The sequence below is a fragment of the Trachurus japonicus genome, chromosome 23, assembly GCF_045865225.1.
Source record: "Trachurus japonicus isolate A0001 chromosome 23, Traja_1.0".
Taxonomy (NCBI): domain Eukaryota; kingdom Metazoa; phylum Chordata; class Actinopteri; order Carangiformes; family Carangidae; genus Trachurus; species Trachurus japonicus.
This window is the reverse complement of record NC_140929.1, coordinates 4,875,553-4,903,197: the sequence shown is the minus strand read 5'-3', so window position 1 is coordinate 4,903,197 and position 27,645 is coordinate 4,875,553. Positions and strand designations below refer to the sequence as shown.

Below are 27,645 nucleotides of genomic sequence, written 5' to 3'. Positions count from 1 at the left end.
ACGTTTGGGGTAAAACCCATTCACTCTGATTTCAACACAGGCACACCTGGACTGGCTAAGATTTAACCACCTGTAGTGGCTTGTATGGCTTGTTCAGCGTCACTCTGGGTGCTTTGCACATCGTGTCTCCTGCACACACACATATACACACACACATTGCTGCTTTCTGTGTGTCCACTGTAAAAGCAGCACATAGATAGAGGATATAGACATACTGCATTTGTATGTTTTTCAAACACACACATGCAAATCTATCCTCTCGTCGTCATCATGTGTCCGTAATGTATTCCCCTCAGTCCGTCTTAGGCTAAAGTGCTGCAGAAAGGAGGGAATTCACTTTTGTGTGTTTGTTTGTTCGTGTGTGTGTGTTTTAATATGTCAATGGGTCCATTCAGTCACTCAAAATGACGAACTCTTGGTCGTAGCGCGGAAAAGTCCTCGATATCTGGAGCTGCGGCAGCAACAGAAACATTTGCTTGAATGAATCCTACATGAGAATGTAAGAGTGACAGTTTTTGCTCAGATGCAGAGGCAGATACGTCTTTTAACACACACACAAAAAAAAAATTACATCCTGTGTGCTTTTAGCTTTGTGCAGTCCACCGCTATAGCTTTATGCTCTCATTGGACAACAGCAGAAGAAACGGAGGGTGGGGCGGATCGGGTATTCAAATGTCTGTCTGTCCCGGTTTCCCCGTAGAAATCCTGTGCGACTCGTACTGTATTCCACATCTGGAGGACAAAGAAAACAAGAATCCACGGCTTTGTTCAGCTAGAAAACAGTCTCGTCAGTCCGTGTGTGTGTCTCCTCCAGCGTTTTTAAACTCCGTCCCGTCTACCAGTTGCAGTCCGTCTTGAGTAGCGTGAGGACTTTGCGCCCCAAACTGGCTTTCCACGGCTTGACGAAGCTCTTCATGTTGACCAGGAGGCGGCCCTGCTTACGGTCCGTATGTCCCGCCACGAGATACTCCACCCCTGAGAAATGAGGTCAAATGTCAAGGACGGTTCGCACACATACATACAACACTCTGTTAAAGGGATACGCCAACATTTTTATTTTTCGTGTCTTGCCTCACTCCCGAGTCCATGACCAGCAGATAGACACCATCCTTTCGACTGTGTGTGCAGTAACAAGGGAGATAGAGCCGTATCGCCCGTAATTAGTTTAGCTCAAACGCTGGAAGTGTATAGGGAGTGTTAGCTTCCACTGCCTCCACCTAAAGTCATCAGAGAAACTCTTCAGCAACTCTAAACAGAAACCAGCGGGCCGATCTTCGTCTCAGAGCTGACAAAACTCTCCGGTAAGGCATCTTGAGCGGTCAAATGCCGGTAACGGGACGAGATCGGTCAAAACGGAGGGTTCAAGCAAAGACGGTTTATTTTGGTTCAAGCTAGCTACATCGAGGGTAGGTTAGCTTCCTATTTCAAAGTAAAAGCACAACTTCTATCGTCATGGTTTTCTGTATGTAAAGGGCAACGGGTGTTTTATTTTATGAAAGTAACCGGAAGTGCGTTGGTCACAACGGCTAGCTTGAGTAGCGCCGAATTCGTCCGAACAAAAGTGTAAACAGCTGGTATTTAGACAAATTAACGACACTCTGCTGATCTAAACGGCTACTTTCTCGCCTAAAAATGTTTGAAATGTTGATAAAGTGGAATATTTACAGAGTTTAGAGCTAAAATGAAATCAGCTTCTGGGGTAGGAGGCAGGCTAACACTACCTATACACTTCGAGCATTTGAGCTAAGCTAATTACGGCCGATACGGCTCTATCTCCCTTGTTACTGCACGCACAGTCGAAAGGATGGTGTCTATCTGCTGGTCATGGACTCAGGAGTGAGGCAAGACACGAAAAATAAAATGTTGGTGTATGCCTTTAAACTGTTCTGTTCAGTGTGAATCTGTTTCTGACCTGGGTTGAGGATGGGACAAGTGCAGCCCCGCGCGGTCCAGGACTCGGGGTAAAGGGTGACTCGCCCTCGCTGTATCTTCAGCTTGGTGTTCTGACTGAGCACCTTCTGAACTTTGACCTCCACCTCGGCGTGGGAGCCCTTATCGTGGGCCGACAGCACTTTCACCTTCAGCACTAACAAGTCGGGAAGAGAGAGAGAGACCACAGATGTGATTTGCAAGTCACCACAGCAAGTGAAGTGAACACTTGTTAAAGGGATAGTTCAACATTTTGGCAAATTCGCCTATCGCCATAATCCCTATAGTCGTAGCAGTAGGTTCATTATCTTTAATTATCGGTGCATTTTGTTTTGAGATCGGAGACGTGAGCTGCTCAGTGAACGGTACAGGTCCCCTGTCCCTCATCAAACTCATCAAATACACAATCCAACAACTCCACAACGCTCTGGTGGACAAGTTGTGACCTGCACATTCACCACGCTATGAGATAATAACACAACGTTACCAGACAGAGTTGTTTTGGAAGCAAATGCAGCCGAAACTACAGTCCAGTAGTTGTCCAGTAGAGTTATTTGCTTCATGTGTTGTAATGTTACATAATTATACGTTATTATCTCATAGCGTGGTGAATGTGCAGTTCACAACTTGTCCACCAGAGCGTTTTGGAGTTGTTGGATTGTGTATTTCATGAGTTTGATGAGTTGATACCGTTCACCTCCATTGTGTTCACTGAGCAGCTCACGTCTCTGCCCCGCCGATCTCAAAACAACATGCACCGATAATTAATATAGGGATAGGGATTATGGCAATATGTTGTACTATCCCTTTAAGAACAAAAGAAGAAGGATTTACTGTCTTTCTGTAGAAATATAAAACTCGGTTAGACATTAATGGAGAAGATGGCTGACGTGGCCAACTTTCAAGGTCGCTGGACAAATTTCAAAAAAGTTTAGAGTTTTAATGTGATTCATACAGATTGATATGAAATTCAGATTAGTTATAAAACGCTTTTCCCCTGGAGGGATTGGAGCGAAATCAGTGAACAACACAGGGAATGCTGTGAGTCACTTGGACCATCACTTTGAGTCCAGTTATGAATAGTTATTGGATGGATTTCCCCCCTCGAATGAACCCTGATGACCTTGCTTTTATTTTGAGTGTTCTGACGATTTTGGTGTTGGACCCATGGGACTGACGTTATAGAATAAAACCAAAACATACTTCTATTTTGAGACATGGTACATACAAAGCTAAAAATAAAACATAAGAAAAAAGAAAAAAAGAAAGAAATGACTGATGGAATTTTAAAAGACGTCATTCGTTCTTACCGTACGCGTAATTCATGGTGCAGAAGAGTTTGCTGTTGGTCAGCGCCTGCTCTTTGCACTCACACTTCTCTGCAGGGGACAAACAAACACAGACACATTTAATATTTGTAAAATAACTGACGTCGTGTGTGTGTGTGTGTGTGTGTGTGTGTGTGTGTGTGTGTGTGTGTGTGTGTGGTCTAAGATACTGTGCAAGGCGTCCTAAGAATGCAAGAACAGTGTGTGTGTGTGTGTGTGTCCGGTGAGGAATGTGCCTATGATAGCTGCAGTTACATGGTGGTGGTGGTGGTGGTGGGGGGGGGGTCTAAGAGAAGGGACACTTGGAAACCATCCATGCGTAGAAACACACACACATTTCCACACACACACACACACATCCTTGTAATGCTATCTTTGTGAGGACACTCATTGACATAATGTATTCCCTTTAGCCCCTAACCCTAACCTTAATCATCCAAAACAAATGCCTAACCTTAACCATTAGCTACTCTTAACCTAATTTAAACCTAATTATAAAACGGAAAGGTGAAATCCGGCAATCTGATTGGTTGTTAACCGTGGTATAATGAGCATATACCACGGCTACTATTCTAAAGCCTTATCACAGCGTAGGCTATCACTCCGCGTCAGGCACGACTGGTATGACTGGTATGAATGGAAGTTGTTGTCATGTATCCGGTCTGTGTTTTTACAATGTTAAAGTGGACTAAAGTAGTTGAATTCACATGTTTACGGTTAACTTTCACCTCCGGGGAGGGTTAACAACGGTAGAGGGGACTGAGCAGCGACTTTCACCTGAAAAAAAAGCGGAGGAAAAGACGAGATGCAGAGCTAACTTGGAGTCAACGTCTGGAGAGGTGGAGCTATTTTCTTAACTGTGGGGCTATTTTATTGGATAATATGTATTTCTGGTTGAATAAAACTACATGAAATTGATTGCGTATTCCTCTTTTATATTGTCATTATTGGTAACCATCGGGCTGAAGAACGCCCCTTAGCCATTACCACGGCCTGTCGTGATGTATTGCTTAATTATGACCTAAAGTCTTAACCCTCAAGCAGCCCTTGGGAAAAAGTGAGGACCGAGGCCAAAATGTCCTCACTTCCCAAAAATGTCCTCACTTCCCAAAAATGTCCTCACTCTGTTGGTTAAAAACTCGTTCCGGTCCTCACAACGTAGTAAGTACAAGAACAGACGGACAGACACACACAACCATCTTTGTTCCATGTCCTTCTATGGCCCTATCAAGACTTTCATTACTTAACCATTAATGCTTGGTCACTGGACTGTGGAGGAACATGAGTAACACACACACACACACACACACACACACACACACACACACTGCCTCTCTCTCTTTCACATGCACACACACGCACACACACTGTCCCACTGTCTCACCTGAGTAGTGGAGGGCAGAGAAGAGTTCGTCTGCTCTGAAGATCCGGACCGGCTCGCTGGAGTTTCCCTCCAAGTTGTACAGGTCCAGATCGGAGCTGCACAAACACATTATCACACACCAACATTATCACATGCATACACACACATACACACACACATGTGGGTGTAGGAATGTTAATCTGCACTAAACAAATGTTGCTCGACCGAGGAGGCAACAACCACTGCGACCACTGAACAAATCTGATAAAACTCCTGTTTATCCAACAAGTTTAATATCTCAGACTTTACAGGTTTTAAAAGAAATCTCTGTTATCAGAACTGAAACAACATCATAATATAATATTTAAAGGGATACGCCAACATTTTTTTTTTTTGTGTCTTGCCTCACTCCCGAGTCCATGACCAGCAGATAGACACCATCCTTTCGACTGTGCGTGCAGTAACAAGGGAGATAGAGCCGTATCGCCCGTAATTAGCTTAGCTCAAACACTGGAAGTGTATAGGTAGCGTTAGCCTGCCTCCACCTAAAGTCATCAGAGAAACTCTTCAGCAACTCTAAACAGAAACCGGCGGGCCGATCTTCGTCTCAGAGCTGACAAAACTCTCCAGTAAGGCATCTTGAACGGTCAAATGCCGCTAACGGGACGAGATCGGTCAAAACGGAGGGTTCAAGCAAGGTGCGTTGGTCACAACGGCTAGCTTGAGTAGCGCCGAATTCGTCCGAACAAAATTGTAAACAGCTGGTATTTAGACAAATTAACGACACACAGCTGATCTAAACAGCTACTTTCTCGCCTAAAAATGTTGATAAAGTGATATATTTACAGAGTTTAGAGCTAAAATAAAATCAGCTTCTCACTGATTTCGGCTCGGGTAGGAGGCAGGCTAACACTACCTATACACTTCCAGCGTTTGAGCTAAGCTAATTACGGGCGATATGGCTCTATCTCCCTTGTTACTGCACGCACAGTCGAAAGGATGGTGTCTATCTGCTGGTCATGGACTCGGGAGTGAGGCAAGACACGAAGAAAAATGTTGGCGTATCCCTTTAAAAAAGTTTTTTTTCCCACTCACCCGAACATGCAGTCTCCAGTGAACGGATCACAGTCTCCTGCGCAGTCACACGGACGACAGCCGTAGTCGTGGAAACCCCAGTATCCCACCATGCACCTGTCGCAGTGGGCTCCTCCCACTCCGGGTTTGCAGATGCAGTTTCCGTTGGCGGGGTCGCAGGGCGAGCCGTCCGCCAGGTGGAAGGGCATAGAGCCCATGGGGTGGCAGTTGCATGCTGGGAAAGGGAAAAATAAGTGTGCAATTAATCCAGATAAGCTCAAAACTAGGACAATTGGAGATAATGCATTGATTAATACGCTAATATGTCTTAATCTTGTGCTAATTAACACGCTAATGAGTTGAAATAAGCCATGTATGATATAATCCTGGTGGTCAGTTTTGTGTATCTTGAAGTTTTACGACTTGTGTTATAAATTGCTGCTGCAAAAGTTGAAAGTTCAGTTCACAAAATAGATAATTTTAGTTATTCTATGACCTAAAACAATCATTATTAACATGGTTGGCAATGCTAGCAGCTCTGTGAGGCTGTTTTGAGCTAAATGCTAAGACTCTGACAAAGCTAACATGCTAATATTTAGCAGATAGGCTATAATATTTACTATGTTTACAACTGTAACTTCTTATGCTGTTAAACGTGCTAACATTTGCAAAGCTGCAAAGCTAAAAACTGTGACTGACTGACACTTTATTTTGAAAAGCCTGGATTTAAGGTGAATACTTTCACACTTCTTCATTATAAAGCTTAAAAATAAAGGTGCTTACAATTTTATTACAATGCAAGCCTGATAAAAATAAGTGAATATATCCAAGTTGGTTCAAATGTAAATATGAAAAAAGAAAGAATCAAATCCCATTAGTAGAGCCCTGAGTCCAAAGGGCGTTTTTCCTTCTTTCTTTCTCTCTAAGCTTTTGCTGACCTGCATGTTAAAATTTATCACCGGCTCTGGTGATAAATTAGAATTTCATCATTCATCAGTTGTGCTGTTCGTCTGTCTGGCATTGTTGTCGGAGCTCGCAACACAAAGGCCTCTCTCTTTTTCTTATCACAGCTTTCTCCCTCCCTCATGTCCCCTCTAATTGTGTGCTGATAGGGTGTTCTTTAAACAACCTCCAAAAACAATATACTACACACACACATGCACACACACACACACACACACACACACACACACACACACACACACACACATGTATACACCCACTAACAGTCTGAGAAAACTACTGTCTGCTGCTGAGACCTGAGACCGGAGCGTTGCAGCAGGACAACATGTCTTACCTTCCCCATAAATCTGTCCCTATCTCTGGGGCAGACGGGGAGGGAAGGGAGGGAGGACATGATGAGGGCAGGAGGTGGTGAAGGACAAGCAGAAGAGGAGGAGGAGAGAGAGAGGAATAGAGGAGGGTGGGGTTGGTTGGTTGTTTGGAGCCATTTCTCTTGTGTTTAATGATGCGTGAGGGGCTGACTGGCAGTAAATGACTGTAACTCACTGTAAAGCCACAGACCTGTCTCTCTCTCTGCTCTCTGCTCTTTCACCTCTGACGCTTTTTTTTTTTTTTTTTGATGGGAGATTATAGAAATATTTAACTTTAAAGGGATACGCCAATTAAAAAAAAAAAAAAATTATGTGTCTTGCCTCACTCCCGAGTCCATGACCAGCAGATAGACACCATCCTTTCGACTGTGCGTGCAGTAACAAGGGAGATAGAGCCGTATCGCCCGTAATTAGCTTAGCTCAAACGCTGGAAGTGTATGGGTAGTGTTAGCCTGCCTCCTACCCAAGCCGAAATCAGCAGTCAGAAGCTGATTTCATTTTAGCTCTAAACTCTGTAAATATATCACTTTATCGACATTTCAAACATTTTTAGGCGAGAAAGTAGCCGTTTAGATCAGCAGTGTGTCGTTAATTTGTCTAAATACCAGCTGTTTACAATTTTGTTCGGACGAATTCGGCGCTACTCAAGCTAGCCGTTGTGACCAACGCACTTCCGGTTACTTTCACAAAATAAAACACCCGTTGCCCTTTACATACAGAAAACCATGACGATAAAATTTGTGCTTTTACTTTGAAATAGGAAGCTAACCTACCCTCGATGTAGCTAGCTTGAACCAAAATAAACCGTCTTTGCTTGAACCCTCCGTTTTGACCGATCTCGTCCCGTTACCGGCATTTGACCGCTCAAGATGCCTTACCGGAGAGTTTTGTCAGCTCTGAGACGAAGATCGGCCCGCCGGTTTCCGTTTAGAGTTGCTGAAGAGTTTCTCTGATGACTTTAGGTGGAGGCAGGCTAACACTACCCATACACTTCCAGTGTTTGAGCTAAGCTAATTACGGGCGATACGGCTCTATCTCCCTTGTTACTCCACGCACAGTCGAAAGGATGGTGTCTATCTGCTTGTCATGGACTCGGGAGTGAGGCAAGACACGAAAAAAAAAATGTTGGCGTATCACTTTAATAACTTTGAATTTATCACATTCATTCATCTGAACAACTCCAATGTTTATATAGGCCTATTTGTGCTGCTGGAAACCTAAAGGAAGTGAAGTCTCTCCACTGTGAAGCTTTTTCTATAAATAAAACATCAATAATAAAAACCCAACGTCATTGATAACAGTAACAGGGCTGCACACACAGAGTTGGCTGCCTCCAGTCAAAGCATGCAAACTGCAGCACAGATCATCTGCAGTGTGGGATTGTTTCAGACAGAGACTTGCACAGTGCACACTGATAATAACTTATCACAGAAGCTGTGCACAGTCCTTCAAAACAAAAGCATCTCAGAGACGCAGCTACGTCTTTTGTTGACATTTTTATCCTTGCACAAGCTGATGCATTAGGATTTATAACATTGTGCGCCATGTGTAAATCATTTCCAATATCTAAAACTCCTGAGATGATGAGATAAATCCATGTCAATCCCATTTTGACTTCCTGAATGAACATATTGATTTACCACTTCAGGTCAAGAGTCAGCCGTTATATTCATTCAATATAACACCATGACCTGCCAATAAGCAATATAATATCTGTTGTTTATGAACCAGATTAATTGTTGATGAGATTATGTTAATTAATTTATCTATATTTAATGCCTTGGGTTATATGGATGATTTTAATCACCTTAATTTACATAGCTAAATAAGTGGGCAAAATATTAGAAACACCTCTCAGTGGGTCATGTTAAGTTTCTGGAAAGAGTTTTCCTCAATAAAAGTTTTCAACATTCCCACGTTTTGGCGTCTCTTCTTTTCTTTTAATTGCAGATGAACCATAAACGCCTCATCGTCCTCCTGAAGCAGACGCGCTATCGGACGAATCGCCGGGAACAACAGAGATAAGATAAAAACTTATCACGAGACCCAACGGCCCAGTATCAGTCAAAACCATAAAGATATCACATTCATACACTTTATAGACCTGAAGTGCACACACACAGACACACAAATACTGGACATACAAGAGATTTTCAGGAAAGCTTTTTAAGTGTGTGTCTATAAAAAACATGTCCCTATCTACACTATTGTTTAGTGAGCAGCCCCCGCATGTTAATAATTAACAGAGATTACAGCGACACCAGCGCCATGTAAAGCTAAAACACGTGTGGCGATGTGTTCAGGGAACGCGCGTGTTTACATACTGTATGTGGGTGAGAATTTATGAGCATTTGAAAGGGGTCAATCACTACACAAGGACTCCTGTATGTGCATGTGTGTATGTGCATGTGTGTATATATGAAATAAGAAAGCTGAGCACTGCAAAACTCAAAATCTTTTCAAGAATATTTGTCGTATTTCTTGTCAAAATGTCTCATTTCTCAGTCAAAACTAATCTCTTTCCACTTAAAATAAGACTCATCACCTAAAAATTAACTTGTTTTTAGATCATTTTCACTTGTTTCAAACAAATTTTTACTTGAAATAAGTAGAAAAATGAGAGTGGAGCAAGTTTTTCTTCCTTATTACAAGCACAAAAAACTTGCTTTCACTTTTTCACGATTTTTCTACTTATTTCAAGTGAAAATGTGTTTGAAACAAGTGAAAATTATCTAAAAACAAGTTAACTTTTAGGTGATGAGTCTTATTTTAAATGGAAAGAGATTAGTTTTGACTAGAAATGAAACATTTTAACAAGAAATAAGACAAATATTCTTGAAAAGATTTTGAGTTTTGCAGTGTGCTCAGCTTTCTTATTTCATATACACACACATGCACATACACGCATACACACATATGCACATACAGGAGTCCTGTAGTGAGTGACCCCTTTCAAATGCTCATAAATTCTGCAAAAAATGTGTCTTATTTCATGTCAAAATGTCTCATTTCTAGTCAAAACTAATCTCTTTCCACTTAAAATAAGACTCATCACCTAAAAATTAACTTGTTTTTAGATTATTTTCACTTGTTTTCACTTGAAATAAGTAGAAAAATCATGAAAAAGTGAAAGCAAGTTACTTATTTCAAGTGAAAATATCCTTGAAAGAAGTTAAAAAGTGTCTAAAAACAAGCTACTTTTTAATGTGATGAGTCTTATTTTAAGTATATTGAGATTTGTTTTGACTAGAAATGACATTTTGACTAGAAATAAGACAAATATTCTTGGTAAGACATTTGAGTTTTTGCAGTGAGGGCTGCAGGAGCTGAACTTCTGACAATGAAAACTTTATGAGCGTGCGCTGAGACATGACAGGACACCTGCCTGAACAACCGCACAAAAAACACCCAGAGCTGATAACACACCTAACCCGCCTTCAACACACTTATAAACACACACACACACACACACACACACTGTAACTTTCCCCCCTCCCTCTGCTAAAGTGTTTTGGTGTGTGTGTTTGTACGAGCTTGCATTGCGTGGAGCCTGACGAGAGTGTTTTCTTTCCCGGGCCCCTCGGAGCCTGGAATGAAAAAAATGTTCCTCGCGACGGAGGGAAATTCCTCCATTGTCAGCGAGTGAGCGAGCGGCAACGCTGGGATTTCACAACCTGTACCTGTACCTGCTTCGTCTCCGGGGTTTCTCTCCACACACACACGCACACACACCTTCACCACTGCTGCTTCTTCTTATTTCGATCACTCAGCCGTCAGCGAGGATCAATCACCCTCCTGCTTCAATCTGCATTGCAAAAACTCAAAATCTTTCTAAGAATATTTGTCTTATTTCTTGTCAAAATGTCTAATTTCTAGTCAAAACTAATCTCTTTTCACTTAAAATAAGACTCATCACCTAAAAATTCACTTGTTTTTAGATAATTTTCACAATTTTCACTTGAAATCAGTAGAAAAATCTTTTGTGCTTCTAATAAGGAAGAAAAACTTGCTCCACTATCAGATTTTTCCACTTATTTCAAGTGAAAATATGCTTGAAAGAAGTAAAAAGGGTCTAAAAACAAGCTACTTTCTTTGTGATGAGTCTTATTTTAAGTATAATGAGATTTGTTTTGACTAGAAATAAGACAAATATTCTTGGTAAGATTTTGAGTTTTTGCAGTGTGTAGTTCTGTGAGATCTCAGGTGCAAAAAAAAGTGAAAATTAAACCCGACTGAACTTAAAACAGACCTGGGATCAGTTTTCTTTTCTGTGACCTTATTATTATTAAAGATGGCAGCACACAGAGAGAGACGAGGCTGTAAATTCACGTCACGTTTCATCATTGTAAGATCCTCGGCTGATGCTAATGGACTCACAGCTCAGATTGATGAGAGGAGATGATTGATCTTGGAGCGTCGGCAATCAGTTATTAACAATCAATCAATCTTCAGGATTGTCAGATTTCTTCCAGTGATTAGCATCGTGTCGTGTTTCACTTAAAAACTATTAACAGGATTCACCCTCTGCAGAGGTCACAGAGGTCACAGCTCCATCACCTGAGTCAAGAGTGTCGATCCTGAAGCGACAGAGTGACTGCTTTTCAATATACTTAAGTAGATTTTTATAAAAGCTACATGAATATAAGACAGTAGACAGTAGAAACTGCCTTTGAATGCAACAGAATTAACCTTTTGATGCACAACATATGCACACCCCTTCTAATGCACGAGATGTTGTGCATTAGAGGGGTAGTGATACAAAATGTGTTTTTATTCGAAAAGTAATAAAGTAAAAAATAAAATAAGGATGTATTATGATCAAAAACAAGTTCATAATTGAAGAATACCTGGAATACTATATGATGAAATACATTTTTTGCGAAGATATAGCGCAAAAAAAACTCAGTCGGGTCACTTTAGACCCATGTTGTGCATCAAAGGGTTAACCCTCCTGTTGTCCTCCTGGGTCAAGAAAGGAAGGAAGGAAGGATGGAGGGAAGGAAGGAAGGAAGGAAGGAAGGAAGGAAGGAAGGAAGGAAGGAAGGAAGGAAGGAAGGAAGGAAGGAAGGAAGGAAGGAAGGAAGGAAGGAAGGAAGGGAAAAACGAAAGAAAGATAGATTGGGTCAGTTGGGTCAAAAAGGAAGGAAGAAGTAAGGATGAAGGGAAGGAAGGAAGGAAGGAAGGAAGGAAGGAAGGAAGGAAGGAAGGAAGGAAGGAAGGAAGGAAGGAAGGAAGGAAGGAAGGAGGGAGGGAACAGATTGGGTTAGTTGGGTCAAAAAGGAAGGAAGAAGTAAGGATGAAGGGAAGGAAGGAAGGAAGGAAGGAAGGAAGGAAGGAGGGAGGGAACAGATTGGGTTAGTTGGGTCAAAAAGGAAGGAAGGAAGGAAAGGAGGGAACAGATTCGTTCAAGGAAGGAAGAAGAAGGAAGAAGGGAGGAAAGAAGGGAAGGGAAAAGGATTGTGGAAAGAAAGAAAGATGGAGGGAGGGAACAGATTCGTTCAAGGAAGGAAGAAGGGAAAGAAGGAAGGGAAAAGGAAGGAAAGAAAGATGGAGGAAGGGAACAGATCAGATCAATTGGATCAAAAGAGGAAAGAAACACATTGTGACTGACAGAGGCTGTGGTTGGTTTTTCTTGTAGTCGCATTTTCAAAATAAAAGAAAACCTGTTTCAAAATAAGAGCGCTTAATAGAAATGCATGTAATGAGATAAAATAAATACTTAGATAAACTCCCGTACAGCGTTAAACTAAGTAAACGTGCTGTGTTGTTACTGTGGCGTCCTGCAGCTGTGTGTGGAGCCACATTTTCAAAATAAAAGAAAATCTGTTTCAAAATAAGAGCGCTAAATAGAAATGCATGTAATGAGATAAAATAAATACTTAGATAAACTCCCGTGCAGCGTTAAACTAAGTAAACGCGCTGTGTTGTTACTGTGGCGCCCTGATGAGATAATGGGAATCAGTCATTTGAGCTCCAACGTTCATCATCACCAGCAGCGAGTGACAACAACACGAGTCATGAGACCTTGGATCATATTTACGACAGATAGAGACTGTGCTGCGAGTGTGTTCGCTGTCTGATAATGTGTGTGTGTGTGTGTGTGTGTGTGTGTGTTGTCATGAGGAAAAAGAAAACAAAAACACAACAACAGCAACACGTCGAGTCTGAGTAATAAAAATCATCGGGCCGATCGTCTCCCTCTCCCTCCACACAGGTGTTGTTCAACGGTCTGGTGCAGCTTGACAGTTGTTTTGAATTCAGTGAGATGTCTGTGTGTGTGTGTGTGTGTGCGTGTGTGTGCATGTACAAGACACACACACGCACACAGAGTTGAGTAATCATGTGTAAAAGTAAGAGTAAGTGTAAATTTCTTATTTTTCACATCAATGAATTACTATATTTTTTTCTAAATGAATTTAAGGAGCTTTTAACTCTTGTTTCTGAGAATTAACTCTTTGAAAGCAGCTGCACTGATGTGCTGCTTTTAGGGGTTAGGGTTTCCTTCTTTGACAAACACAGCTTGTGTCCAATAGGATTTTAGAAAAACAAACCAAAATAAACAAGAGCAGACCTGAAAGTAACGAGCACTTTTCAGCCTTCCTAGAAATTAAAGGGATAGTTCACCCAAAATTCAAATTTCACTCATTATCTACTCACCCTCATGTCGACTAAGAGCTGTGAGAATTTTCAGAGAGCATTTGTCCATATAACGGTTCCAAATGGATACCACTTTTCTTCGTCCAAAAAGACACACCAAAAAACATCCAAATACCTCCATAGTGCTCGTCTGTAATGTCCCTCTTGTATTGAAGCCCCGACATGAGAAATTGTTCCGAAAAAAATTAAATAAGTCTATATTTTAAGCTTGTTTGTAGCGGAAGCTCCCAGTGTCTCAGTTCACTGCTCTTCCTGTGTCATTGCAAATCTTGTGTGATTTGCACTGACTGGCGGAACAATTTCTCATGTTGGGGCTTCAATACAAGAGGGACATTACATACGAGCACTATGGAGGTATTTGGATGTTTTTTGATGTGTCTTTTTGGACGAAGAAAAGTGGTATCCATTCACAACCATTATATGGACAAATACTGCTGCGCGGAGCCCCCCGTAACTCAGAGAAGGCACGGAGGACTCTGAAACTTCTCCCAGCCCTTAGTCCACATGAGGGTGAGTAGATAATGAGTGAAATTTGAATTTTGGGTGAACTATCCCTTTAAGTACATTACTCAAGTAAATGTACTCTGTTACTGTCCACCACTGAGCGTATACCTGCAGGACTGCGCTGCCTCTGGGTCGAATCAGAGAGATAATCAGAGGGAGAATGTAGCCACTGTCGTGTTTATGGATGACTATCTGGTGTTTACTTAAGACTCGTCTCATCACCGGAGGGCAGCGAGCCGCACAACCCGCCTACACACACACACACACAGACACACACACACACAGATGCAGAGAGAGAGAGACAACCCTCTCACACACACTTACAACAACTTACTACCAATGATTTACCCCGAAGCGACTCGACTCACGGCCGGTCTCGCGCTCTGAGTCACGGATGAAAAATGAGAAGCAAAAACAAGCTGGAGATGGACGAGTTGTGTTGTGTTGTGTGTCAAGACGTAGGAATGCCGCCATCTGATGATTAACTATGGCGTAAACCTTGGATGGAGAGCACGCCGTCTCTAAACACACACACACACACACATACACACACACACACACACACACACATATACACACACACACAATGAGACAAACAGACACCGTGCATCGGGACTCGGCGTTATCCAGCAGCACGTCCCGGCTTGCGATGTCAGTCCTCGACGGCATTCCTCGCTGGATAATGAGATGAGAGGTTGCCGTGGTGCATGTGTGTGTGTCTGTGTGTGTGTGTGTGTGTGTGTGTGTGTGTGTGTGTGTGTGTGTGTGTGTGATGTTGTGATTCACGCTAGCAACGTTTTGTCAACACTGAGTGGGTATCATCAATTACACTTTATGACATTTCACAGCGTGTTCCTCTCGCGTCACGGTTTGTTTCACAGCTAACACCCCTGATGTTGTTGTTGTTTAAAGGGATAGTTCAACATTTTGGCAAATTGGCCCATTGCCATAATCCCTATAGTCATAGTAGTAGTAGGTTTGTTACCTTTAATTGTCGGTGCAAGCTATTTTTAGAACGGCGGAGCAGAGCCGTGAGCTGCTCAGAGCTACACTATGGAGGCTCATGGGATTACTTGTTTGGTTTCCCTCATCAAACTCGTCAAATACACAATCCAACAACTCCAAAACGCTCTGGTGGACAAGTTGTGACCTGCACATTCACCACGCTATGAGATAATAACACAACGTTACCAGACAGAGTTGTTTTAGAGGGAAATGCAGAGACTGCTTGATGAAAAACTGTCCCTGAAGGCAACACGCATCAGCGATTTTGCATGAATTTCCCTCTAAAACAACTCTGTCTGGTAACGTTGTGTTATTATTTCATAGCGTGGTGAATGTGCAGGTCACAACTTGTCCACCAGAGCGTTTTGGAGTTGTTGGATTGTGTATTTGATGAGTTTGAAACCAAGAAATCCCATGAGCCTCCGTAGCGTAGCTCTGAACAGCTCACGGCTCTGCTCCACCGCTCTAAAAATAGCTTGCACCGACAATTAAAGGTAACGAACCTACTGCTAAGACTATAGGGATTATGGCAATGGGCCAATTTGCCAAAATGTTGAACTAGCCTATCTATGTTGAACTAACTATCTATGTCCCTTGTGCAAGAACCCTTGTACTTTCTTTTTATGTGGGCATAAATAAATAAAAAAATATTTCAATTGTGTGTCTTACGTTTGCAGGAGTCGGGGGCGGTCGGCGGTCGCTGGGTGTCTCTGTAGAATCCCACCTTGCACTTCTGACACTGCCGCCCCTCGGTGTTGTGCAGACAGTCGCACACGCCTCCGCTGCGCTGGCCCGACTCGCGCCACGCCGACCAGTCGAACCGGCAGCTCAGAGCGTGACCGTTACACTTACACTCTGTAGGAGAGAGAAGAGAATGACTGAAGTTAGACTCAGTGGACGGATTCTGCAGAGAAGCAGAAGTTTTTTATGAACATTTCGAGGCGTTTTTTAATGTTACAACTCATCTTATAGCTACTTATGCTTATAAAGACACCAAAATGTCCCTTTGTTTGTTCCATTATGTTCATTATGTCTTCAGTTTGACTCCGTTTCAGAGTTTTTTTTCCTTTTTATCAGACACAATCCTTCATGCGTCTGATAAAAAAGAAAAAAACACTGATTGTCCATTTGTTTGGCTTCATTTTCTTGTCTTTTCATCTCTTGAAGCTGAAGCCACCTTCCTTTTCCTCCTTGAAAACCGACCTCGGCTTGGACGTCATGCTCTGTTCAACAGTGTATTCAGTAGCTACGGATGGGTATATGAGGACACAAATACTTATTCTTGACGTCATTACTCTGTTGTTTTTGGAAAAGTGACAATGATTATGTTTCAGCTGCAGGCAACAACTTATTTAACCCGAACTGATGCAGTCTCATTTCTTAGAAAAAACGCATCCTGTGGTCGTGGAGAAGATAAGTTAATCTGTTCCAGAAGGATCAAATTATTGGCATCAAGCAAATAAAACATCTAAGTAGATTACTGAGACGACTAAAATTGGGTTAAGAACTGTCCAACGTATTATTAAAAAAAACTGGAAGGAGAGCAGGGAAGAAATGTAGTCCAATGAGTCCAGACCTGAACCCCCATTGAGAATCTTTGAAAAAATGAATGCAACTATGGACGGAAATAAATGCTGTGACATTGCAGAAGCTTATTGAAACGATGCCATATCAAATGTGTGTCGTAATAAAAGCTGGAAGCGCTTCAACTAAATATTAGAGTGTGTGACTTTTCTTTTTTTTAGACGGGCGGTGTATAAAAATCAGTGAAGCTCCAGCAGAAACCACGTTACATAACATTTCTGTATGATGCGTAGTGAAGTGTAACGAGGTGTGTGTGTGTGTGTGGTTACAGGGTGCGTTTGTTTTGTGTTTTGTGTTTGTGTTTTTCGACTCACTCCGACATTCGTGCGGCGCCCCCGTCAGGCCGTCGGCGGGCTGCCAGGGCCGGTCGTTGTAGAGCGCAGCGCAGCGCTCGCAGTGGTCACCTGCAGTGTTGTGTCTGCACACACACTTCCCATGGACCTGAGAGAGAGAGAGAGAGAGGAAGATGGAGAGAGAGAGAGGGAGATGGAAAGAGAGGAAGAGCTCATTAGCAACAAGTTAACTCCAAATTCTGTCTGCATTCTGGTTCCCGTCTTCTAGCGGATCCAGAAATCACCAAATTCACCAAAGTAAAAGTGTTCACCAACATAAAACTTATAAAATAGACATTAACTTGTAATACAATAAAAGCAAAAGGTTAACTTAATGGCTCGGGGACTTTCTTGTAAATTATACTCCTTAAAGGTACATTGTGTAGGAATTACTCCCATAGCGTTGCGGTTGTATATCGCAAGCAACTCAATTGTATTTTTCATGCTGCATTCACGTGAAATTGGGCAGACTGCAGACGGAGGACAGCTGCTGCACCTAACGAGGCAAAACAATACACGTGACACCTGAATATGTTGTCATGGCGATGTCGTATTGTTTACCTGACCCACGTTTTACCGGCTTTCTCTGGACTTCTGTGACTAAAATGACATCTGGTTTGTTAGCGACGGCCGTCTGCCCGACTGCAGGTGAATGCAGCATCAGTGTAACGCTCCATTCCTCCTCACTGCGTTACCGCGGTGACTTTTCACAGACGCCACCTCGACCTGAGCCGACAGCTCCGGTGTCTCCGCTGAGTTTCCGTGGTTTCCTACCGTCACGCTGCCACTGAACGTAAAAACATGGCGACACCACATGGCAGCAGCACCGAGCTTACCCGCTCCATGGAGATATGAATGATATGAACGGCTCATTCAGAGCTGAAAGGAACACTTCAGTTTGTTGATGGGGGGGATTACTGATTAATTTAAAAAAACAGACTTTTGAACCAAATAATCGATTTTCCTGAATAGATAACAAGAGAAGTTACACAATGTCCCTTTAAATTAAAAAATGTATTATTATTAGCTTGGTGCTTTTATTTTGACGGAAAGGCCTTTCTCTCTTACCAAAACAGCGATTCATCAACGGCCCCAGACTATTAGCAACAGGCAAAAAAAAAGAAACGACAGACAGACAGATGGAGGTAAAAAGGGACGGGAGGAACAAAGAGGTCAGTGATGATGGGGAGGGACGTTTCCTGTCTGGAGGAGTGAAGACGTTCCTCTTCCTTTTACATTTCACACTCATTCTCCACCATTTCTTCACCTCCCTTTGCTTTTTTTTTTATTTTACTTTTACCCATAATACTCCCAGTCCTTCCTCTTCTTTCTTTTTTCCCCCCTCTCCTCTTCTTCCTCCTCCATCAACCCCCCCCCCCCCCCTCCCCTCCTCCCTCTGATTTCCTGATTTCCTCTTGTTCCATTTTTCTTTTCCTCTTTACGCCCTCGAAACTGGAAATTAGTGAATGGAGATTGATTGTTTGGCTTCATCACTGGAAACAAGAACGGGCCTCTGCTCTGAAAAGCCTGTGTGTGTGTGTTTCTGTTTCAGTGTGTGTGTGTGTGTGTGTGTGTGTGTGTGTGTGTGTGTGTGTGTGTGTGTGTGTGTGAAGAGTGCAAGTATGCAGCACTGAGAGCACAATAACAATCTCCTTGTCATTCCTGCGAGCTGGAATGCCATGCATGCTGGATAATGATTGAAGGAGGGGGGCGAGCCAGGCATCTGAGGAAGCTCTTTATTTGTTTGCGTTACACCGTGCAACTGTAATGTAGGACGCACAATTATACAATGATTACAGAGGCAGACACACACACACACACACACAGTACACACACACACACACACACACACGCATGGAAACCAAACGCACAAACGCACACACACACACACTGGGTCTTGCCTTGGTTTCCCACGGTGTGTGTGATGTGTCACCGGCTCCTGAAAGGCTCAGATTCACACACACAGACACACACACACACAGACACACAGGCACACACACACACACACACACACACAGAGAGACACACACACACACACACACACACACACACACACACACACACACACTGTACTGCATATAGGACTTAAACACATCCACATGCTGTAACTATAAGCACAACTATAAACAACATGAACTGACCCCAGATCTGTCATGCTATACACAACACACACACACACACACAAACACACACACACACACACATAAACACACACGCATACACACACAGACACACATGACTGGTTGTACACACACACACACACAATTTCAGTCGCACTAATAAGGGGAGCAATTGCATAAATGAGGCAGGAAACGTAATGACACAATCATGAAGCGATTCATGAAAAAGTCCAGAACATAGAAAAACGACGGGAACTGAAAAAGAAAAAGAAAAGATGAACAAGGAAGGAGAAGAAGGAAAAAGGAAGCAGAGGATGAAAAAAGAAGGAGGAGGAGGAGGAAGAGGAAGAGGAGGAGGAGGAGGAAGAGGAGAAGGAAGAAGAAGGAGGAAGAAGAAGGAGAAGGAGGATGAGGAGGAGGAAGAAGGAGGAGGAAGAAGAAGGAGGAAGAATGAGGAAGAAGAAGGAGGAGGAGGAAGAAAGAAGGAGAAGGAAGAGGAGGAGGAGGAGGAGGAGGAAGAAAGAGGGGGAAGAGGAGGAAGAAGGAGGAGGAGGAGAAGGAAGAAGGAGGAGAAGGAGGAGGAGGAGGAAGAAGGAGGAGGAGAAGAAAGAAGGAGGAGAAGGAAGAAGAAGGAGGAGGAGGAGGAGGAGAGAAGGAAGAAGAAGGAGGAAGAGGAGGAAGAAAGAGGGGGAAGAGGAGGAAGAAGGAGGAGGAGGAGGAAGAAAGAGGGGGAAGAGGAGGAAGAAGGAGGAGGAGGAGAAGGAAGAAGGAGGAGAAGGAGGAGGAAGGAGAAGGAGGAAGAAGAAGGAGGAGGAGGAGGAAGAAGAAAGAGGGGGTGGAGGATGAAGAAGGAGGAGGAGGAAGAGGAGGAAGAAGAAGGAGGAGGAGGAGGAAGAGGAGGAAGGAGGAGGAGGAAGAAGGAGGAGGAAGAAGGAGGAGGAAGAAGGAGGAGGAGGAGGAGAGGAAGAGGAGAAGGAGGAGGAAGGAGGAGGAGGAGAAGAAAGAAGGAGGACGAGGAAGAAGGAGGAGGAGGAGAAGGAAGAAGAAGGAGGAGGAGGTGAAGGAAGAAGGAGGAGAAGAAGAAGGAGAAGGAAGAAGAAGAAGAAGGAGGAGGGGAAGAAGAAGGTGAAGGAAGAAGAAGGAGGAGGAAGAAGTAAAGAGGAGAAGAACAAGGAAGAGGTGAAGTAAGAAGACGAAGACGACCAGCAGCAGCAGCAGCAGCAGCATCAACATCTGGCTCGGGTCCAGATGTTGATGCTGCTGGTATTTCAACCCATTTCACATGTTTTACCAACGTGATACGGGACAATTAACAATCGTAGCTACACACTGAGCTGCAGACACGCAATCATGACTCAGCAGTCGACTGATAAGAGAAGAAACTTCTGTTAAGTTAGTCACAGGACTAAAATATCGTCATCATCATCATCATCATCGGAGAGAGCTGGACTTTTTTAATTGTGTTTTTTGGGCAGTTTTTCTCTTTAATGTGACAGAGACAGGAATGTTGAGTTCGGATTCAAACCTGTGCCGCCGCTGCAGTGAGGACGGAGCGTAACCTACACTTGTAATAATAATAAAAAGAGTAGCACTTACCCAAAGTTACCCAAAGGGGTATGGGGTGTATGACAATATGTAGCAATGTTTGCAGTAAAATATTTTAACCTAAGAATCCATTTCATATATGGGAGACCTTAGAGGAAAAACATGTTTTGTTCTACCTCCGATAGGGCTATCTCAAAAACTAAAGCCCTTTTTGACAGTTAGTCACTAGCCTATAGTCTCTATTAATTTCTTAATTGGGCTTTTATTGTGAAATGTTGCACAAGAAGATGATGTAAAACTCACTAACGTGCAATGTTCAGTGTAGCTACAGCAGCGACTTCTGAAATTGCGTATTTGCCTTCAGAACCGTTGATAAATATTCAATGATACAATTAAAAAAAGGCTATTACTGAAAGACGAAGAGGAGGGGGGAGGATGGGGGTGAGTGGTGGAGGGGGTTTGGCAAAAAACATCCCAGCGAGGAAGCCAGCTAGGGAACATTCCTGGTGGATTTACTTTGTAACATGAACAACAGAATTTCTACTGTTTCTACCTCGCGATTGTTGCGACCGGAGATAAAACGAAACGACGGCACCGTGAAGTGAGTTGTTAAACCTCCTGTCTCCTGTCTCCTAACCTCCTTCTCCTTCTTCTTCCTCTTCTTCTCATTCTTCCTGTTCTTCTGTCTTTTCTTCTTTCCTTCTTTCCTTCTTCTTCCTTCCTTTTTTCTTTCTTTCTTTCCTTTCTTGCTTCTTACTTCCTTTCTTGCTTCTTCTTCTTATTTCTTTCTTTCTTTTTCTTTCCTTCTTCCTTCTTTTCTCTTTCTTTCTTTCTTTCCTTCTTCCTTCCTTTTTTCTTTCTTTCTTTCCTTCTTTTTCTTTCTTTCCTTCTTCTTACTTCTTTTCTCTTTCTTTCTTTCTTTCTTTCTTTCTTCCTTCCCTTTTTCTTTCCTTCTTCTTTCTTTCTTCTTTCTTTTTCTTCTTCCTTCCTTTCTTGCTTCTTCTTCTTTCTTTCTTTCTTTTTCTTTCCTTCTTCCTTCCCTTTTTCTTTCTTTCTTTCTTTCTTTCTTTCCTTCTTACCTCTTTTCTCTTTCTTTCTTTCTTTCCTTCTTCCTTCCTTTTTTCTTTCTTTCTTTTTTCTTTCCTTTTTTCTTTCTTTCTTTCTTTCCTTCTTCTTTCTTTCTTCTTCCTTTCTTTTTCTTTCTTTCCTTCTTCTTCCTTCCTTTTTTCTTTCTTTATTTCCTTCTTTTCTTTCTTGCTTCTTACTTCTTTCTTTTTCTTCTTCATTCCTTTCTTGCTTCTTCTTATTCTTCTTTCTTTCTTTTTCTTTCCTTCTCCCTTCCCTTTTTCTTTCTTTCTTTCCTTCTTCTTACTTCTTTCTTTCTTTCTTTCTTTCCTTCTTCTTACTTCTCTTTCTTTCTTTCTTTCTTTCTTTCTTTCCTTCTTCTTCCTTCTCTTTCTTTCTTTCTTTCCTTCTTCTTCTTTCTTTCTTTCCTTCTTCTTCTCTTTCTTTCTTTCTTCTTTCTTCTTGTTTGTTTTCTACATTTTTTATGTTTAATTTCTTAAAGAAGAGAGGGACAGGAAGTAGCTACTGTAGGTGCAAAGCAAACACATGAAGAAGCAGCAGCAGCAGGGAACAAGTGAAACACACACACACGCACACACACACACACACACACACACACACACACACACACACACACACACACACAGTGCCTGGACTAATTGCTGCCAACGCTCCAGTAGCTTGCCCTGGATGTCATTATGTGTGTGTGTGTGTGTGTGTGTGTTGGCTTTGTGGCTAACTAACAGACATGTGGGGGTCCAGGAGCACAAAACAACAACAATGACAGCAAACAACAACAACAACAAACAAACTCACAGTGTCTGGGCAGTAATGACTCCTCCAACCCTAACGACCACTTTCACCGCTGATTACTACACACATACACATACACACACACACACACACACACACACACACACACACACACACGGAGCAGACAAAACATTGCATGCTTAAGCACACACACCTCACAAACGCAGCAGACCAAACAAACAACACACTGTCCATGTATGAATAGAGTTGCGTTGTATGTTTACACACGCTACACTAATGTAATATGCATTGAGTATTGTGCATTTAAAACAGCACTTTAGCACTCTGCACTTTAATCAGCCTTTTGATATCTAATCTTAGCATTTTAAAAGGGATAGTTCAACATTTTTAGCAAATTGGCCCATTGCCATAATCCCTATACTCATAGCAGTAGGTTTGTTACTTTTAATTGTCGGTGCAAGCTGTTTTTAGAACGGCGGAGCAGAGCCGTGAGCTGCTCAGAGCTACGCTATACGGAGGCTAATGGGATTTCTTGTTTGTTTTCCCTCATCAAACTCATCAAATACACAATCCAACAACTCCACAACGCTCTGGTGGACAAGTTGTGACCTGCACATTCACCACACTATGAGATAATAACAGAACGTTACCAGACAGAGTTGTTTTAGAGGGAAATTCATGCAAAACCGCTGATGCGTGTTGCCTTCAGGGACAGTTTTTCAGCAAACAGTCTCTGAATTTCCCTCTAAAACAACTCTGTCTGGTAACGTTCTGTTATTATCTCATAGCGTGGTGAATGTGCAGGTCACAACTTGTCCACCAGAGCGTTGTGGAGTTGTTGGATTGTGTATTTGATGAGTTTGAAAACAAGAAATCCTATGAGCCTCCGTAGTGTAGCTCTGAGCAGCTCGCAGCTCTGCTCCGCCGTTCTAAAAATAGCTTGTACCGACGACAATTAAAGGTAACAAACCTACTACTACGACTATAGCGATTATGGCAATGGGCCAATTTGCCAAAATGTTGAACTATCCCTTTAAGCACACGTACCTCTCACACACACACACACACACAGTAGACCAAACAAACAACACACTGTTCATGTATGAATAGAGTTGCATTGTATGTTTATATACGGCTGAACATACACTACACTAAAGCAGCTATGAGAGGTCACACACACACACACACATTTATAAAAAGCTGAAAAATGCTTAACCCCACACACACACACACACACACACACACACACACACACACACACACGCCCTTCCCCTCCTCCCTGAGTGATCGGTAATCTCTGCCCTCATCTCCTGTCTTGTGCTGCTCTGCTTGTTTGGGTTTTGCCCGAAAACAGACGGCTCTGCTGGGTCGACACAGACACACAAAACAAAACTTGCTGATAGGCGGGAAAAGGCTCTTATATAACATCTGTGTGTTTACCGAACGCACACTCACACACGCACACACACACACCCCGATGACCTGAGGTAATGTTGTGAGGTCGGTTAAGGCGGATTTACCGTTCAAACTTCAAACAAGCCTTTAGGTGCAGCCACACTAATATTTGTGGTTTAAAAAAAAAGAAAAAAAAGAAAAGCTATTTAGTTTCATATCCCATTAAAATGATTCATTATTGTTTTTATGGCGCTCGCGTGCAGAGGAGAGCTCCGCAGTCCGGCGGTTTAAACAGCGTTTCAGAGGATTTTCGACCCTCAGAAGAAGGAAATCCTCCAGAAAAAACTCTCTAAAGGAGCCGCTCGGGGATTTTCTTGCGTGAAAACAGTGAGATTTAAAGATTTACAGGCCCTCCGTATCGGCAAAAGAAAACACACATGAATCTCCCTCTTCGTTCGTCACGTGGAGAAGTTTTTCTCTCTGTTTTCTTATCAGTATAAATATAAAATATGGCTTCTTTTTGCAGCTGCCCATCATCAGACAGATATTTGATCTCGTGCCAAGTTGTGGGAGGTTTTTGTTGTGTTTTTTTATCGTTTCATGCACAAGATAACAGGGTGAATAATCGAAAAAAGTGAAAAAAGGCGCTCAGAATTAAAAATGAACATCATAATGATCTTTACCAATAAAAAATACAGTGTCTGTCGACTGAATGTGCATCAATTTAGCCCAAATCAGCCAAATACAATGAAAATACAATGGTTGAACTATTAGATATCAAGATATTTCAATGCAAAAAGGTGAAAAATAGTCAAGAACATAAGGTTACAGATGTAAAAGCACAGTAATGGTGCAGTGTGAAGGTTCCCTGGCCCTGTTTGCATGCTCTCCTTGTGATTTTGTGGATTCTCTGCAGGTGGATCAGCTTCCTCCCACAATGCAAATGCATAGTTTGATTTATTAATTGTGTATGTACAGTAGCAAAGGCTAACTAACTCTGCACGGACAAGGTTTTTAGCCCCGCCCCCTCGTCTCTGCACGATGTGATTGGTTCTTCTGGGTTGTTACATATGAAACTCAGTCTTTCTGAATCAGTGTGGCTGAATTAAAACAAAAGCTCCGTGTTTGTGTCGTGTTTTTTGCAGGAAAAACGAGGCTGGCCCGACATCTTGTTTGACATCCAGCCTTGTTGTTTACTATCTCTACTATAAATGTCTTTTTTATAAATTGTAAACTAGGAAACTCTGTGTTGACTCTCACTTTCCCTGTTGTGCTTCGCTGATTGCGGCGGAACAGATTCTCGCTCGGCTTCAAAGTCACCCAGCGTTTCTGTTTTTGTGGAGATGCCTGCGATTATAGGAGCGTGAAGAATCCCTCATATTATGTTATTATTATGTCCAGCTAAAAACACTGTTTGTCTGTTCACACCTTTATCAACACACGCATGCATTGCACACACACACATCAACACCATCATTAACCCCCGGGCGGCTGAATCAATATCTCTCAGGGTTCGTTATCAGCGGAAAAGCAGCTGTTTATCAGAGCAGACGGAGGCGGGGGATCAGAGGAAACAGGAGAACGAGGAGAGGAGAGGAGAGGCGATCCTCCTCCTCCTCCTCCTCTTTCTTCACTCTGTTATTAAGACAACTGCCAACACCAAGTGAACAAACCATTGAGTCTCCAACTATCAGGCCCTATAATCTTGATTTCCTCGGAACGAGTGCAGAATCTGCCCATGGGCTGATTACCAATAATAATAGATAATCATCAAAAACACATTAAAGTTGACGCATCAAGCATCATGGCGTTAAAGGTTGAAATATAATTACTACTGATAAGGAGAAATATAAACAAAATTAAAGGGATAGTTCACCCAAAATTCAAATTTCACTCATTATCTACTCACCCTAATGTCAACTAAGGGTTGGGAGAAGTTTCTTCCTTCTTGGACTTACGGGGGGGGGGGGCGCGCAGCAGTATTTGTCCATATAATGGTTGTGAATGGTGCTCACTTTTCGTCGTCCAAAAAGACACACCAAAAAACATCCAAATACCTCCATACTGCTCGTCTGTACTGTAATGTCCCTCTTGTATTGAAGCCCCGACATGAGAAATTGTTCCGAAAAAAATTAAATAAGTCTATATTTTAAGCTTGTTTGTAGCGGAAGCTCCCAGTGTCTCAGTTCACTGCTCTTCCTGTGTCACCGGCGGACCAATTTCTCATGTCGGGGCTTCAATACAAGAGGGACATTACAGACGAGCAGTATGGAGGTATTTGGATGTTTTTTGGTGTGTCTTTTTGGACAAAGAAAAGTGAGCACCATTCACAACCATTATATGGACAAATACTGCTGCGCTGACCCCCCGTAACTCCGAGAAGGCACGGAGGACTCTGAAACTTCTAGATAATGAGTGAAATTTGAATTTTGGGTGAACTATCCCTTTAAATTTCAAGATGCACAAACTCTTCTCTGCAGAGGTGCAGCTGAAATCTGATACTGATCTTGACTTTGTTGTGTTTTGCAAGATCAAGAATGAACGTCCACGCTCTCTAATCTAATTCAAGCTTCATTTCAAAATCTAATCATACTGTATTTCCTTGGAGTCTCTCTCTTCTTACCACGTGGTTGGTGCGGTCTCTGATCGGCTGGTATCCCGGCGCGGGGACACACTGCTCGGCGTGGCCGTTGCAGAAGCAGCTCCCCTTCACTATCAGGTCGTAGATGGCGAAGTGTCGGGCGGAGGAAGAGGAGGAGGAGGAGGGGTCTTTGGCCTGGCAGGGACACGGCTGGTTCTTCAGGAGTCGAATGCGGACGTTGGTGACCCTGAGCTGCTGCTGGCCCTCCAGGCCAAACGGGTCCAGGGACTCCCACTTGGGGAGGGTCCGGAAGATCACCTGTTGGTCGAAGACGGAGAGAGCAGGGACTGTGTTGAGTTCAATGGTTTACAGACGTTAGAGTAAACAGATCAACATCGTAATCTGGTTAGCTGCCGATCCAATGGAGACATGAACCGCTCCTTTTCAACCCAACACTTTCCATCCACTGACAAATGGCAAATTGGCCCATTGCCATAATCCCTATAGTCATAGCAATAGGTTCGTTACCTTTATTTGTCGGTGCAAGCTATTTTTAGAACGGCGGAGCAGAGCCGCAAGCTGCTCAGAGCTACGCTACGGAAGTTCATGGGATTTCTTGGTTTCCCTCATCAAACTCATCAAATACACAATCCAACAACTCCACAACGCTCTGGTGGACAAGTTGTGACCTGCACATTCACCACGCTATGAGATAATAACACAACGTTACCAGACAGAGTTGTTTTAGAGGGAAATTCATGCAAAACCACTGATGCGTGTTGCCTTCAGGGACAGTTTTTCATCAAGCAGTCTCTGTATTTCCCTCTAAAACAAACTCTGTCTGGTAACGTTGTGTTATTATCTCATAGCGTGGTGAATGTGCAGGTCACAACTTGTCCACCAGAGCGTTGTGGAGTTGTTGGATTGTGTATTTGATGAGTTTGATGAGGGAAACCAAGAAATCCCATGAGCCTCTGTAGCATAGCTCTGAGCAGCTTGCGGCTCTGCTCCGCCGTTCTAAAAATAGCTTGCACCGACAATTAAAGATAACGAAC

General features: G+C 42.8%; 1 protein-coding gene across 1 annotated transcript in view; it reads right to left on the bottom strand.

Moving 5' to 3' along the window:
- Positions 1-709: 709 nt before the first annotated feature.
- The window catches only part of ntn4 (netrin 4), a 40,748-nt gene continuing 13,812 nt past the window's right edge, over positions 710-27,645 (bottom strand). The window contains exons 3-10 of the mRNA XM_085769984.1: positions 26,633-26,908; positions 17,093-17,219; positions 15,864-16,049; positions 5,716-5,929; positions 4,642-4,736; positions 3,240-3,308; positions 1,913-2,086; positions 710-975 (exon numbers count right to left, since the gene is read on the bottom strand). Of these exons, the coding sequence (XP_085626110.1) occupies positions 836-975; positions 1,913-2,086; positions 3,240-3,308; positions 4,642-4,736; positions 5,716-5,929; positions 15,864-16,049; positions 17,093-17,219; positions 26,633-26,908 (1,281 nt within the window). The 3' untranslated portion in view covers positions 710-835. The remainder of the gene's footprint in view (positions 976-1,912; positions 2,087-3,239; positions 3,309-4,641; positions 4,737-5,715; positions 5,930-15,863; positions 16,050-17,092; positions 17,220-26,632; positions 26,909-27,645) is intronic.